The sequence below is a fragment of the Typopeltis vanoorti genome, chromosome 22, assembly GCF_054136105.1.
Source record: "Typopeltis vanoorti isolate ZY-2024b chromosome 22, IOZ_Tvanoo_1.0, whole genome shotgun sequence".
Taxonomy (NCBI): domain Eukaryota; kingdom Metazoa; phylum Arthropoda; class Arachnida; order Uropygi; family Thelyphonidae; genus Typopeltis; species Typopeltis vanoorti.
Genome location: NC_143570.1, coordinates 52,880,600 through 52,896,835, shown reverse-complemented (window position 1 = coordinate 52,896,835; position 16,236 = coordinate 52,880,600). Strand labels below are relative to the sequence as shown.

Here is a 16,236-nt window from a genome sequence, read left to right as displayed (position 1 = left end):
GTCTGCTGAATACAGGATATAAAATATATGCAGGAATATTAAAAGAGAAACTAAGTAGCATTGTAGAGGACTGGTTTCCGAAAAGGCCGATCCTGCATAGATCCAATTTTTACTTTAAAATTATTAATAGAAAAGAGAAGAGAATTTCAAAGAGAAGCACACATGGCCTTTACTGATTATGAAAAAGCCTTTGATAAAATTAGTAGACAAAAATTGTTTAAAATATTAACCGATTTAAACATACCAAACCAACTCTTACAATCCATTCAAGAAATATATACAGGAAATAAAATAGCAGTTAAATTAGAACACATCTCAGAATGGAAAGATATATCAAGAGGAGTATGACAAGGATCTGCTCTCTCACTTCTGCTTTTCAATATATATATATATATATATAAATAAAATTATAACAATCTGGAAACAGTATAACCCATTTGGTATACAAATGACCCTGCAAATGAAGATAGATACACTACTTATTTAAATTAAGGGGATATTAAATCCCACATTGTTTTAAAACCGAATAAGAAACCTAAAGATTGGAATCAGAGAGTTTCATGCCGAATATAGTATAATAAACTATAAAAGTATCAGCGACTACTACCGTGAGCAAATGCACGTAGTCCTAGAACATAGTACAAACTTGGGCAGCTCGTAGCAAAGGTGGCAAAGTTCGGATCGCTATTCTTGATATTTTCCTTAAGTTACTTAATTAATTTAATTAAGTTACTTAAATATAAAGAGCCAGTCGGCTTCATTTCGGCGATATAAACATTATTTAAATTAAAGGGATATTAAATCCCACATTGTTTTAAAACTGAATAAGAAACTCAAAGATTGGAATCAGAGAGTTTCATGCCAAATATAGTATAATAAACTATAAAAGTATCGACGACTACTAGCATGAGCAAATGCACGTAGTCCTAGAACGTAGTATAAACTCGGGCAGCTCGTAGCAAAGGTGGCAAAGTTCTTATCGCTATTCTTGGTATTTTCCATAATGTAAAAACACATTTCCTATGAAATGTATGCCGTTATTACATTATGGTGGGAGGTCACTACCCAGACCAGTTTCAGCCTTTATTGAGGCTTCATCAGTGAGTAGCTAGATCAAATTAATACCAAAGGGTATAGCAAAAAGAACTTATATACTCTGCTATACGAGTTGTCAAAAAGGTGCACTCATTAAGTTACTTAAATATAAAGAGCCAATCAGCTTCATTTTGGCGATATAAACATTATTTAAATTAAGGGGATATTGAATCCTACATTGTTTTAAAACTGAATAAGAAACTCAAAGATTGGAATCAGAGAGTTTCATGCCAAATATAATATAATAAACTATAAAAGTATCGGCAACTACTAGCGTGAGCAAATGCACGTAGTCCTAGAACTTTGCTACCTTTGCTGCAAGCTGCCCGAGTTTGTACTACTTTCTAGGACTATGTGCATTTGCTCACGCTAGTAGTCGCCGATACTATTATAGTTTATTATACTATATTCAGCATGAAACTCTCTGATTCCAATCTTTGAGTTTCTTATTAGGTTTTAAAACAATGTGGGATTTAATATCCCCTTAATTTAAATGATGTTTATATCGCCGAAATGAAGCTGATTGGCTCTTTATATTTAAGTAGATACACTACTATTTGCAGATGATCAAATAGTATTAGCTACATCAGAAAATGATTTATAAAGATTATTAAAATTATTAAATGATATCTCAAAACAATATAATATAATAATATCTAAAGAAAAAAAAAAAATAATGGCATTCAAAGGAGAAAACCCAATAAGAAGTAAAATAGTGATAGATAATAAAATATTAGAACAAGTAAACACTTTCAGATACTTAGGATATGATCTGTCATATGAAGAAGAAAAAGACATAGACACTAAAATATCAAACTTTGTCAAAGTAAATGGCATAATAAATAATATATTTAAGCCATCCCTAGTACAAAAACACACTAGAATCAGATTATATAATGTCTTGTCAAAACCAACTCTACTATAAAGAAGCAAAACATGGACCATAAAAAGGAAAGATGAAAAACTAATTCAAACAGCAGAAATGAAGTTCCTCAGAAAAACAGCTGGATATACCAAGTGGGACCACAAAACAAATGAAGAAATCTTACAATCCCTGAAAATAAAACCAATTAATTACTACATAAGACAGTATAAACAAAAATGGCTAGAACATTTAAATCGAATGGACAACAGCAGACTACCAAAAATATTATACAGATACAAAATAAGTGGAAAAAGAAGAATTGGAAGACCAAGAAAGAGATGGCATGAGACTGGAACAGGCCACTTAGCCTAAATTCCATGTTAGGAAGAAGAAGAGACCATTGATTATTATATTTGATTAACGCAATTTTGATATACACAGTAACATTGAGGGATTAATTAATCGCTTTAATCAAAGGATACCTGTACATGATAGATTATTCAAAGTGGAAGGGGGGGGGGGGGGAGAATGAGATAATATCCCTATGAGTTGTAAAAAGAGAACACAAGCAAGGGCATGGGATTTTTTTTCTTGCAGAGTGCCAGGTGAGTAAAATTCATTTCCTGAGAATATGGTGAGATATGGAAAGTAAATGAGTTTAAGGTGCAGACAGTAAGGTACATTATGTACCTTACTGTCTGCACAATAAGACAATAAGTTACACTGTCAGTAAGGTACATTATGTTTGATATAGTGATTTGTGACCTTTTAAAAGACTGTGATCATGATGACAGCAATATATATATACATTGTAAATGAGGTTATGTTTATGAAATGGCAGTTATATATACAGTCCACTTTGCATCTTTACAGATGAAGCAACAAGGGTGTGCCTTCAGCCCATAAGGGGAGTAGATGGGTCTGACTATATTAATGCAAGCTTCATTGATGTGAGTTATGTGCAATATATATTGCTATATACATCTGTTTTTAATTTAGAAATTTAATTTATTCAGTTTACAAAGTTGTTTTGATTTAACAGATTTTTCACTTTTATAAATTTAAATTTTGTGTTGTCACATTCTTATATACATTAATGGTGATAGAGAAATTTTGTTTTTAAGAGAATGTACCTTTAAGACATTCTCAAATAATCAGACAAAATAGCTTTTGTCTGTTTCATGTATTGAAAGATTATGGTAAAGGATGGGTTGGGAAGTACTGCGGAATGACTGTATTAGATTGATAAGTACTGATTACTCAGAATTGTTAAGTGTTGATTTATTTGGAGATTCAGTTGTTAAGGATGTGATAGATAAATGTGTGCATAAGATAAGTTTTCTGGTTGGCACTGTGAGACAAATAACTAAAACTTTGCATAGAAGGAATGAATGGGCTCCAAAATTAGTGGTGATCAAACCTGCAATTAACTTGAAACATCAGAAAAATTATGTTGAAAAATATTTAAGAAAGGTGTTGTTCCTGGTTAGCATAACAGCATATTTTGAATCGTGGTTACCATATTACACATGTATGACAGTGGTAAAATGAAAAAAAGAACAGCAATAATGATTGGCATGATGGCTAAATAACTGCAGTGAGATGACAAGGAGAGCAGGGATGATGATATGCAATTGCTAAATTGCAAAGCAAAGCTTATACTGAAAGAAAGTAGAATGGTTTTAAGGAGGCATGTGAATGGGTGTTGGGCATTTGGATAAACTGATGTTATATGTGTGAGAGAGAAAGTGAATATGTATACAGAAAGGATAAAGTGGGTGAATAAGGAAGGGGGGGAATATAAGGTGAGAATAAAGAATGCTTGAGAGTGGGAGGGGGGATATAGAAGTATAGGAAGAAACAATGGAACTAGAGTGGATATAATTGCAAGAGATGTGAAAGAGCAAGAGACAGGAAGGGAGTCTGGCATATAGCAGCTAGAGTAGAGAGAATTGTTCTAAATCAGCACTCACCTTCCCTCTCTCTCGAGAGAGAGAGCGCAGATGGAATGGTCTCAGAATTGGTTCAGTCATACCTGGGAAAGCATAGTGATGACAAAAAATTTATGAATTGGTAAGGCAGCACATTGCAAGGGAAATAATAATAATAACCTTATTTATGGAACTTCACTTAGACTGCTACATTTATGTACTAATGCAAGGAATGTTACTAACTCTTGGTGTGCCCAAAGGTTATTAAGCATTATAGGGAACATGGTTAACTGAGTGTGATATATATACACTCAGTTAACCATGAATTGAAATGAATAGAATAGTGTATCTAATAGGACATTGCCATAGACCAAGGAATGTAAGAGACAGTAATCACATAATATTTAAATTATATTGACTGGACAATTAAAAGAAATGAATCCATTAGAATTCACACAGACAGATTTAATGATACGAATATGGAAGAAGGAAATAGCATATGGAAACTAAGAGATTGAATTTGTAATGCTTTTAAGAGGGTAAATATAGACTGCATGTGATGAAAGAAATGCAAAATTTTGGTGTTGGACTTGCTGATAGTCTCAAAGGATGTAATTGTGAAAGTGGCAATAACACTGCTACCATTTATTGAGAGTGATTCCAAGGTGGTCAAACAGCTTCGTAGTCTACTGGAATGTTGATGGAACATTAGACTTAGAATATTGTTCTCAGATTTGGTCCCCAGGATTTGAAGGGGATATATTAACTTTGGAAAGGGTCAAAAGGCAGATAACAAAGATAGTTTCAGGACTGTACAATGTTAGTTATGAGGATCGGCTGAGGGAATGTGGACTGCAGAGTTTGGTGGATAGAAGAAGGAGAGGTGATATGATTGAGACTTTTAAATTGTTGAAGGGTGGTTACAGGGTTGACACTGGGGAGTTCTTTCACTTGGTTGAATAGCGGGAAGGAGTGATGACAAGAGGCCATCCCCGTAAGTTGCAAAAGGAAACTGTGAGCAAGAGGGTAAAGAGTGGTTTCTTTGCATGGAGGGTGGTTGAACCATGGAATGCATTGCCTGATAGAGTGGTGAGAGCGAGAATAGTCAATGAGTTTAAGTAGTGGTATGATAATCTTTGTGTTTCCTGGGAGGGACCTCCCACGATGAGTCTTGATAGACTGTGTTTCCTAGGAAGTACCTCCTGCGATGACTCTTTTGACTCCATGGAGGCCTGAATAATAGTAATAATAATAACATAGGAATTAGTTAGGATGTACAACTGTATGTATGAGTTGGATAAAGTTAGGCAATCTGGGAAAACAATTTGTAATGGAGATGATATGAGACAGTAGGCAGTGATCAGATGCATAAGAAATATAAAATGCAAGCTAGAAAATGATAATTGTAGTAGGAAAAATGAAAAAAAATTATGTATGAGAGGAGTTTGGCCTAATAGTTAACATATTCATACTCCAACCAGTAAGCTGAAGGTTTAAATCCTGCCATGAATGTAGATGTTTGTGATTGTCTTTAGGTTTGAAATGAATTTCATCACCTAGTGTGAAACCACTGCATCATTTATTGGAGACCTAAAGTGTCTTGAAAATTTCCATGTTTGGTCTCTAGAGTAGGATTTCTGGACTATGTTAAAAATATGTAAATAAATAAAATTAAAAAATAAGAAGAAATTTCTTAGCCCTTGCACAGTACAAATGTTATATAGATTCCCAACTCTTTATAGGTGGGAGTGATATGTATGTATTATTATGTTTGAACTGATATTATATATATAAAGTCAGTTCAAAGAAATCTGCACTTTGTTAGCATATTTCATCCTGATACTGTGCACTATTTAAAGAGGAAGGTAAATGCATCTGGAACCAGAAATGAATGAACCACAGGGGTATTGAGGTTTTCCTAAATGTTAATAAAGTTGTGGGGCCAAATAATCAACATGTTATTATATATGGGTATTTCCATGGAGTCAGAAAAACACTCACTAGTGTGGGAAACCCATACTAGCCTTTATACACAAAGCACCTATTATACTACTCCTTAAATTCATTCACTGTCTGGGCATTCACAACTAATTCTGGCAATCCACGCACATTCACCACTCTCCAAAAAATCTAGTCCGCACACTCTTATTCACCATTCTCTTGCACAACTTCCAGGGTCGACCCTTAGAAGTATTGAATCGTCATGTATCGAAAAATTTTGTTTTGTTTCAATCTTATAAAAACCCCTTTAATAACTTATAAATTTCTGTTGTCTCTCCTCTTTTTTGCCTATCAACTAAATTTAGCAGTATACTCACCCTCAATCTATCTTCATAGGGAGCATGCCACAGACCTTTTACCAACTTGGTACCTTGTCTTGGAATCTCTAAGAAACACCTGTGCATACAGTGCATGCACAGGTTTGATCACTGGGTTTCTTACTCACAACCCATTGTGAGTCGAGATGGAGTCAAATCATAGCCTTATAAAGATGGATAATAACCTCCCTTTCTTTATTTGTTAATGTGTTGTTCAACATCCAATTAATCTTTTCAGCTATTTTGCCCACTTTTGCAATATTCCCTCTGAACTTCAACTCTCTGTCCACCATTACCACCAAGTTCCTAGCCTCATCACTATCCAATTCATTACTATCAATGTGATATATAGTATGTAATCTTACAACCTGAAATGATAGAGACATTTAAGTTAGTGAGCGGATTTTACTCGATTAATCCAGATGAGATTATAAAAAGAGTAGAAGGCAAGAGGGGAAAAATCAGAAATCATCCCTGGAAGTTAAGTGTAGATTTTTTACATGGAGAATTGTCAGTGAATGGAAAGCATTACCAGAATGTATTGTTAATGCAAGGAGTGTTAAGGATTTTAATATTCAGTATGATAAATATGTTGTTAGTTGAATGAACCTCTCACGATGAGTCTGCCGACTCCATGGAGGATGCAATAATAATAAAGGCATAACCTTGCATTTCATAACATTGAATTGATAATCATTATCCTTAATCCACAATGTCAATTTACTTAAGTCATCCCGCAGGATATTTGCATCACCTTAATCAACTATTAGTTTTGCATCATCAGCAAAGAACTGAAAATCTTCCCCTTAAATTGTTCCCTATGTAATTAATATACAAATTAAAGAGTAGTTGTGCTAGTAGAAGAGCCTCCGTAGTGTCTGTCTCGACAGTACCTACCAATATTATATCTATTAGGATTCTCTAGGATTTATAGTCAATCTCTTTTAAAGAGCTCAATTTGAATTCTGACTAGGAAATGAAGAACCTTCATCAGGATTTTTCATCTGATGGTGAACTGGCTGGTCTCATACTGAGGTTGCAGGCTTTTTTTTTTTTCCTCCAGAAAACTCAGGTTTTTCATCCTGTAAAACACAAACCAGCTAGAAAAACACATGCAGGTGGACAATTCCACATATATATTATTAGCCCACATATTTGCAGTTATGGTTAAGGTATTGAAGAGAGTGACTATAAATCCTACAGAATCCTGATAGCTATAATACAGAATCCTGATATAATAGAAAATCCTAATAGCTATAGGATTCTCTGTGATAGTCAGTATGAGTTTATACAGCATGTCATTTACTTGCATTTTATTAAAAAAATAACAAATTTACTAGATAAATAGAACTCATAAAATGATATTTTTGGACCTTGTGATGGCATTTGCTAGATGGTAGTATATGGCAAATTGACGGAGGTGGAAACAGATTATTATTATTTTCCCTCAGGCATCTCCATGAATTCAGCAGTGCATTGTTGGAGGTTCACAGTAACCATTATTTGTACAATACCTATCGTGCTTGTCTTCTGAAACTCATTCTCCAATAAAGCACTGATGATCAATTTTAGCAACCCATTTCACCCATTCTTGACTCTCTTTCTCATTCTGCCATGGATTGAAAACTTTATTCTGTATCAATCCTATAAAACTCTGTGAATAACTTATTTCTATTATATCCACTCTATTCTGCTTATCAGCTAGACTTTATAACACACACTTCTATATATCCCTATAGGAAGCATTCCATATAAGTGATACTATTTTTATCACTTGCTGGTGGATCCTGTTATCTTCTCACTGCCCAAGGAAAGAAAACCAGATCTGTGCCCAATTGTCCAGATTGGGCACAAATCTGGTTGTGCATATCCATATTGTCCATATCAAAACTGCATAATAACCTTATCTCTGCTTGTGTGTGTGTGTGTGTGTTCAGAACCCTGAACCTAGATTCAACTTCCCAATGTACTACTCTTTGTGTGTCCATCCACCAACCTTCAAGAAACAAGAAAAACAGTCTATCCTCAAAATAAACTAATCAATGCTGTACAGTCCTGAAATCATTTCTGTTTTATGTCTCTGCACCCTCTCTATGGCTGCTTCATCCCCTTCAAATCCCAGTGCCAGATTTGAGCACAGAAATCCAGATCTGGTCTGATGAAAGCTTTATACATTGGAACCAGCTCACTTTTATCTTGATTGGCCAATGTTCTCCTTAACATTGCCACAATTGTCTGAGATGTGTTCACAACCTTTGCATTATGTCCTCGAAAGTTGAAATCTCTATCCACAATCATCCTAAGATCCATTGCTTCCTTCACTTTGTCCAGTATAACTCCACCAAGTGAGTATGAAGCATCCCATCTGTGGATCGCAAATTTTAAAACCTTATATTTAGTTGGATTAAACTGATATCCCAATTCATTTACCCACCTTCCCAGCTTATTCAAATCCTCTTGAAGAGCCAAAACATCAGCACTGTTGCTAAAAACCCTCCCAGGCTTCACATTATCTGCAAACAACTGAAATTCTACTGTAGTCCTGTGACAATATCATTGACATAAAGATTGAACAGTAATGGTCCCAGGACAGTTCCAGAATGAATCCTGGAACTCCACTTGTAACCTTTCTACTCCTTGATACTGCCACCTGCCATATACAATCATCTGATTTCTATCAGAGAGATAATCACCAATCCACTCCAGTAACCTGATATCCAAATCCATATGATACAACTTAAAAATCAACTTGTCATGCGGCACCCTGTCAGATGCCTTGAAAAAATCCAAAAAAATGACAGCATATGCCTTACATCATCTACTGCTCTTGTCACTCTATTGTAAAATGTAACCATATCATTAAAACAAGAGCACCCTTGAACAGATCCATGCTGGCCTACATAAATAATATTATCATCATCTGCCCAATACTGATTTCTCCAAAATCAGAACGATCACAGAAGAAATACAAACAGGCCTATAATTTGATACTTTCATGCTACCACCATCCTTATGCAATGGGACTGTCTAACCCTACTTCCATTCTCTCTCTCCAGGAATCTGCCCTATTGCAAGACTTTCATTAAACCGCCAAGTTAATGGCACAGTCATTTCCATAACACATTCCCTTAAAACACATGGTGAAATTCCATCTAGTCCCCCCTGCCTTATTGATATTTAGCCTGCTCAGTATTTGGAATACATCCTCTTCATTCACTTCTAACACTTCACCAGTCATTATCCTTCAAGAAATATAGCCTATTGTACAGGATAGAACACTGGATGGAAGAAAGTGATCATTAAATAGCTCGACTATGTCATCTGCTGAGGTCACTCAATTCCCATCTCCACCCAGCAAGGGAATCTGTCCACTCATTTTTTCTCCTACTCACCACATAGCAAAAAACTCCTTTGGATTCTCACTGAATTGCAGTGCCAATATCCTCTCATATTCTAATTTTTCTATCCTCACAATACTAGTCACTTTCCTGGTTTATATATCAGCCTTATATTCCCTAATGGACTGTTCTCTGCCTCTCTCTTTATATGCATTTCATGTCTTTTTCTTCTGCAGTTTCCCTTTTATTCCTTTTGCCATCCATTTGACTCCAAATTGCTTTATCTTCTTCACTTGAGTATGCAGTTTGTCACTGCTGTCAACAATTTTTTCTTTATCTTCCATGCACTAGCATGGAAGATAAAGAAAAAATCAGATCATAATCAGAGCCTTTGATGCTATGACTAAATACAAAGCTCTCGATCCTCGTGTTCCCTTCACCACTTGCTGCCTAAGACCATTGTCCATCAAGAAATCCAAAAATTCAGCTACCTTATTAATGCATGCTGTCTCCTCTGCTCACGTTATATCACTTTAGTTGAAGTCCCCCCATTATGATTGCCTGCTTTGCACTTGCCAAACTAATTCCTACTCATCACCATGTTTATTCCCTGGTTTGTGGAAACATCCCACTAAATATTTTGTCTTCTCAACATCTATCTCACACCATATCCTCTGAAAGCCATTAGTATTATTGCCACTGAAATTCTGCACCCTGAGAGTGCACAATTCATCTCTTATCATGAGTAACACTCCACCACTGCCACCTGCTGAAATTTACTATACCCTTCAATTTCTATCCCTCCTCAGTTAACTAAGGTTCACTGATACCAACAACCTTTGAAGAGACTAAGTCCATCAGTGTCACAAACTCATTCCCTTTATTCCTAATGCTGGTATTTGCATACAGGAATTGCATACACGTATTGCCAGTATTCTTATAACCATTATTACTCCCCTCATACTCCACTTGGCTTGTAATATAGTGTACATCCCCTTATTTTTCAAGCCACTTATCCCCACATGAAGCCATCCCTGCAACATTTCACCTGTGCAATTCTAGTTTCCCTGTCCTGACTCCCAATTGATTTTTCTTCTTCACACAAGGTATACAATTTGTCATTGCTCTCAACAATTTTTTCTTTATCTCCCATGCACTAATGATCCCTCTTTCTTAAAATTGGCTGCACCCTTCTGCATACAAATGTAATCCATCTCTTGCATACAGCTCTCTTCTATCTTCAAATGTACTCCATGCATCCACATATTCCAGACTTCTTTTCCTGCACATTTTTGTTATTTCATTCGTCATCACTACTCTTCTCCTCCACTCTGTATTATAAAATTGGCTGCACCCTTCTGCATTCAAATGTAATCCATCTCTTGCATACAGCTCTCTTCTATCTTCAAATGTACTCCATGCATCCACATATTCCAGACCTCTTTTCCTGCACATTTTTGTTATTTCATTCGTCATCACTACTCTTCTCCTCCACTCTGTATTACAAAATTGGCTGCACCCTTCTGCATTCAAATGTAATCCATCTCTTGCATACAGCTCTCTTCTATCTTCAAATGTACTCCATGCATCCACATATTCCAGACCTCTTTTCCTGCACATTTTTGTTATTTCATTCGTCATCACTACTCTTCTCCTCCACTCTGTATTATAAAATTGGCTGCACCCTTCTGCATTCAAATGTAATCCATCTCTTGCATACAGCTCTCTTCTATCTTCAAATGTACTCCATGCATCCACATATTCCAGACCTCTTTTCCTGCACATTTTTGTTATTTCATTCGTCATCACTACTCTTCTCCTCCACTCTGTATTATAAAATTGGCTGCACCCTTCTGCATTCAAATGTAATCCATCTCTTGCATACAGCTCTCTTCTATCTTCAAATGTACTCCATGCATCCACATATTCCAGACCTCTTTTCCTGCACATTTTTGTTATTTCATTCGTCATCACTACTCTTCTCCTCCACTCTGTATTATCAGGACACATTTCTGCTGGCACTCTCTCTAACATCAACTCAAGTCCTGTACTACACAATTTGCATTACCTCTCAGGTCATTTCCCAACCATTACTATCATCTGCTCTACACTTCCACCTCTTGCCACACTATCATTTCACTAAGAAAACACTCCTCTGGCACTCTACTCTGCACACTCCAAATCATCAAACCTCCATGCATTATACTCGAAACAGATTCATTCATCCTTCTCTGACTGGCATCTTCCCGACTCTTATGGCTTCCACTCTTTCTCTATCTCTTGCTTCCACACTCTCTCTCATACTTTCCATAATTTCCTCTCTTCCATTCTATCGTCTTTCTCTCTCCCTTGCTGCCTGATGCCATTCTCTTACGCTTACTCTTGTTCCTCTCACACTAGTCAACCTCTCTAACTTCATAAGATCTTTATTAACCTTACTCAACTCAGTCTTCATTCATTCCATCTCTTTTCTCAGCAGTTCTGTTTCTCTCTCTCTCTCTCCACATGTTCTGCTTTCAATTTACATTTGCACACATAATCTTGGCCACCAGACAAGCCATCTGCATCTACTAAACTGCCCAAGGCTAAATCCATTAACACATCTTTAACATTATCTCGACCCTCCAACAAACAGCTGGCATCCACAAACTGAAAATCATCCATTTCTAAAGTACTTTCTCAGCTGCTGCTAAATCCTGAGATCAAGACATGTCTTCCACCACCTTCCACTGCCTACATTTCATGCATGCATACACATACCCATCTTGCACCTACCACATTTTTAAACAATGAGATGCATACATACCACCCACATAGTAAGCCACAAAATCATCAACTACTATATTTCAACAACTACTACTATATGTTAATTTAATTTCACGGTATTAATTACAACATAGAATGATAAGAAAATCATTAATATTTATTAACTTATTAGCTGATATTTTGCTGGTATTGTATCCAGCATCTTCAGAGCACAAGAACAGTTTATCATAGTACAAGAAACAACAACAATTTGGTGTAATATTGAGACTAGTTTAAAAAAATTGGAAGTCACAACCCAAGAAACTAAAGTCCTAATTAGGCACCATCTATGTTGGAAAAGGAGAGAAAATGTTAATTAGATCTTAAAATGACTGTTTCCCAGATTTTTGGTAAATTTATACAGTCATATTTATTGAGGTTTGGAGTATGTTTTAAAGCTGCCATTGATTCCAGAAACAATCTCTCTGACTTATGACTTCTGTGTTGCACTTTTATTTTCTTCCATTTGATCTTGTATGTGAAGGGATATCCAAGGCATGGTCTTCTGGACCCAACTTGCCATAACGATAGTGCCGGATGTTTTTTATGTTCGCCAAGGTGGATGTCAGCAGTTCTTCCTGTCTATCCATAGTAAGCCAGGTCACAAGAAGCGTGCACTTTATAAATTCCTGGATGTGATAAAGAAGAGAGTTTGTCCTAAGGTGAACGGATGAGAGTTGCCAATTTTTTAAGATATGGTTTTCTAAAATACTTTTTAGGTGAATAATTTTTAACAAAGGAGGGAGAATTATTTGTGAAGGTGGCTAGTAATTTAGTTAAATGTTTAACAAGTTTGTATGTGGGACTGTTTATACTATTCACAATATGATGTAGGGGTGCACGTTGTTTGTGAATTTTAGGTGCTCCATATATTCTGAGTGTTTTAACATGGAAAGGCTTAAGTTTGTTGACTGTTTCTTTTGGTTAGGAAGTGACATTTTTCAATAATTTGCAAACCTTTATTCTTTTGAGAGGATCACAACCTATGATTTATTATGTAAACTGATCTTGTAAAAGTATGTGCATTTTGCTTTCATATTCAGCTAAATTCTTCACCACAGTTGCATTACCCTCTGCTTTAGTTAGGACAATATTGTTATTATTGTATAGCTCTTTTAAAGCACTGATTTCCTTTTTTTGGGAGGCTTGGAATGGATTAAGATGTTGGCCACCACATTCAAATGCAAACAAATATTATTGGGTATTGCTAGAGGCAGGTCATATATTTCCCATTCAACAGAAGCCATTATTTTGACTTTTGGAACTTTCCTGGGAGTAAATGACAAAGTTATATCCTTGACTCGACTTAACGTGCTAACAGCTTCATCTGTTTAGGGCTACCAATATAAATTCACAACGCAATCACAAACACGGTACACCCTATTGTGGATAGTATAAACAGTCCCAGATAGAAATTGCTAAACATTTAGTTAAATTACTAGCTGCTCTCAAAAATAATTCTCCCTCCTTTGTTAAAAATTCTGTTCACCTAAAAAGTATTTTAGGAAACTATATCTTAAAAAATTCAGACATAATCATTAGTTTTGATATTACTTCCCTATTCACCAGTGCTGTTAATTTGAAACCCTTGATTTGCTAAAGTCACCCCCCCCCCAGATATATTTGAATTATTTCACAATTTACAGACAAAAAAAATAGTAGTGGTGGGCAGTAGATGATGAAGATGGAAGGAAGAGCTGTAGAGTAGGTGTCCTCCCTCAATGAGTCTTTGGACTCCTTGGAAGTGTCACGAAATAATACTAAAATAATATTGTTTCTTAGCTGAATAAGAAACGCAGAGTTTCATGCCGAATATAGAAACTATATAAAGTTCGCCGATTCCAAGCATAAGCAAATACCTGGATAGTGCAACACCTGACCCATTTGGTAGTGCAAACTGAGGCAACTCATAGTAAGGGTGGAGCAAGCTCCGATCACTGTTCTTGGTATTTACTCATAATGTGAACTTAGCTCCTGGGAGTGGTATTACTGTTCTACATTATGAGAGAAGGTCACTATCCAGACCGGTTTCAACATTTATTGAGGTCTCATCAGTGAGCAGGTAGATCTAGTTAATACCAAGTTTGTAGCGAACAGAACTTACATCCCTTCTATGAGAATTGCCAAGAAGGGTCCTAATAAATTACTAATTATATGAAGAGCCAAAGGCTTCAATTCGGCGACATGAACTTATTTAAGTTAAGGGATATTACATCCCATATTACATCCCATATGAGATGTAATATCACATTATGGGTAAATACTAAGAATAGTGATCGGAGCTTGCTCCACTCTTACTATGAGTTGCCTCAGTTTGCACCACCAAATGGGTCAGGTGTTGCACTATCCAGGTATTTGCTTACGCTTGGAATCACTGAACTTTATATAGTTTCTATATTCGGCTAAGAAACAATATGGGATGTAATATCCCTTAATTTAAATAAAATAATAATTTAAATTTACAATACATGCATGTTATTTTGCATGGAAAGGGAAGATATATAAACAACTAGATGGGACAGCAATGGGCTCCCTCCTTTAGCCTATTTCTACATAAAACACTTGAGGGAGCTGGCTATGAATACAGCCACTCTCAAACCAGTGATTTGTCTATGCTATGTTGATGATGATGGGTTTGCTATTTGACCACATGGTCCAGACCCATTGGAAACATTTTTAGTGCATTTAAATAGCCAACACCCTAAAATCCACTTCACAATGGAACAGGAAGCTAATTATTACTGTCTGCCCTTCCTGGAGACACTAATCACATGGCTTACAGATGGTTCATTATCTTCTTCTGTTTATAGAAAACCCATGCATACAGGAAAATATTTGCATGAACAGTCACACCACCATCCAGCTCAACAGTATGTGGTATCCTAAAAACATTACTTCACAGAGTTAGAGCTATCTGTTCCAATGACAATGCTCTTACTGCTGAACTCACTCACTTGCATCACACTTTCTTAGCCAATAGCTATAATCCCATAGAAAAAATACTAAATGCTCCCCAGAAATCCACTCCTTTGCCTGTCACACAAGACAACAGCAAAACTGTCATACATTCAAGGCACATCTGAAAAGATATCTAGAGCACTTGATAAATATCAACTATGCACCATATTTAAACCATATGTCAAATTGGCAATTCTCATCTGTTCACCTAAGGACAAATTCTGTTCTTTATCACATCCAGTTTATGAAGTGCCCTGTTCTTGTGACCTGCTTACTATGGACAGACAGGAAGAACTGCTGACATCCACCATAAAAAATACATCTGGCATTATTGTTATGGCAAGTCGGGTCTAGCAGACCATGCTTTGGATATCCCTTCACATACAAGATCAAATGGCAGAAAACAAAAATGTTACACAGAAGTCATTATAAGTCAGAGAGATTGTTTTTGGAATCAGTGACAGCTTTAAAACATACTCCAAACCTCAACAAATATGGCTGTATAAATTTACCAAAAATCTGGGAGACAGTCATTTGTAAGATCTAATTAATACTTGTTTTCTCTCCTTTTCCAACATAGATGGTGCCTATTTAGGACTTTAGTTTCTTGTGTTGTCTGTTAAAATTTTTTTAAACTAGTCCCACTGTTACACCAAATTTTTATTGTTTCTTGTGCTGTGACAAACTGTTCATGTGCTCTGAAGATGCTCAATATAATACCAGCGAAATATCAGCTATTAAGTTAATAAATATTAATTATTTTCTTATTATTGTGTATTGTCATCAATAATGTGAAAATAAATTAACACGTACTGTTGCCAACACATAAGCCTTTCCACACATTACAACTATTATATTTCCTCAGCCTTCTTCAACTATAGTCATATCAGACATTATTGCACTGATCACTCCTCTCTAGACACTCT

General features: G+C 35.9%; 1 protein-coding gene across 8 annotated transcripts in view; it reads left to right on the top strand.

Moving 5' to 3' along the window:
- The window catches only part of LOC150094422 (tyrosine-protein phosphatase Lar-like), a 1,380,317-nt gene that overhangs the window by 1,319,263 nt on the left and 44,818 nt on the right, over positions 1 to 16,236 (top strand). For all 8 annotated transcript variants that reach the window (XM_090412197.1, XM_090412199.1, XM_090412204.1 and 5 more), the window contains one exon: positions 2,834 to 2,910. In XM_090412197.1, coding sequence (XP_090268323.1) covers positions 2,834 to 2,910 — 77 coding nt within the window. The remainder of the gene's footprint in view (positions 1 to 2,833; positions 2,911 to 16,236) is intronic.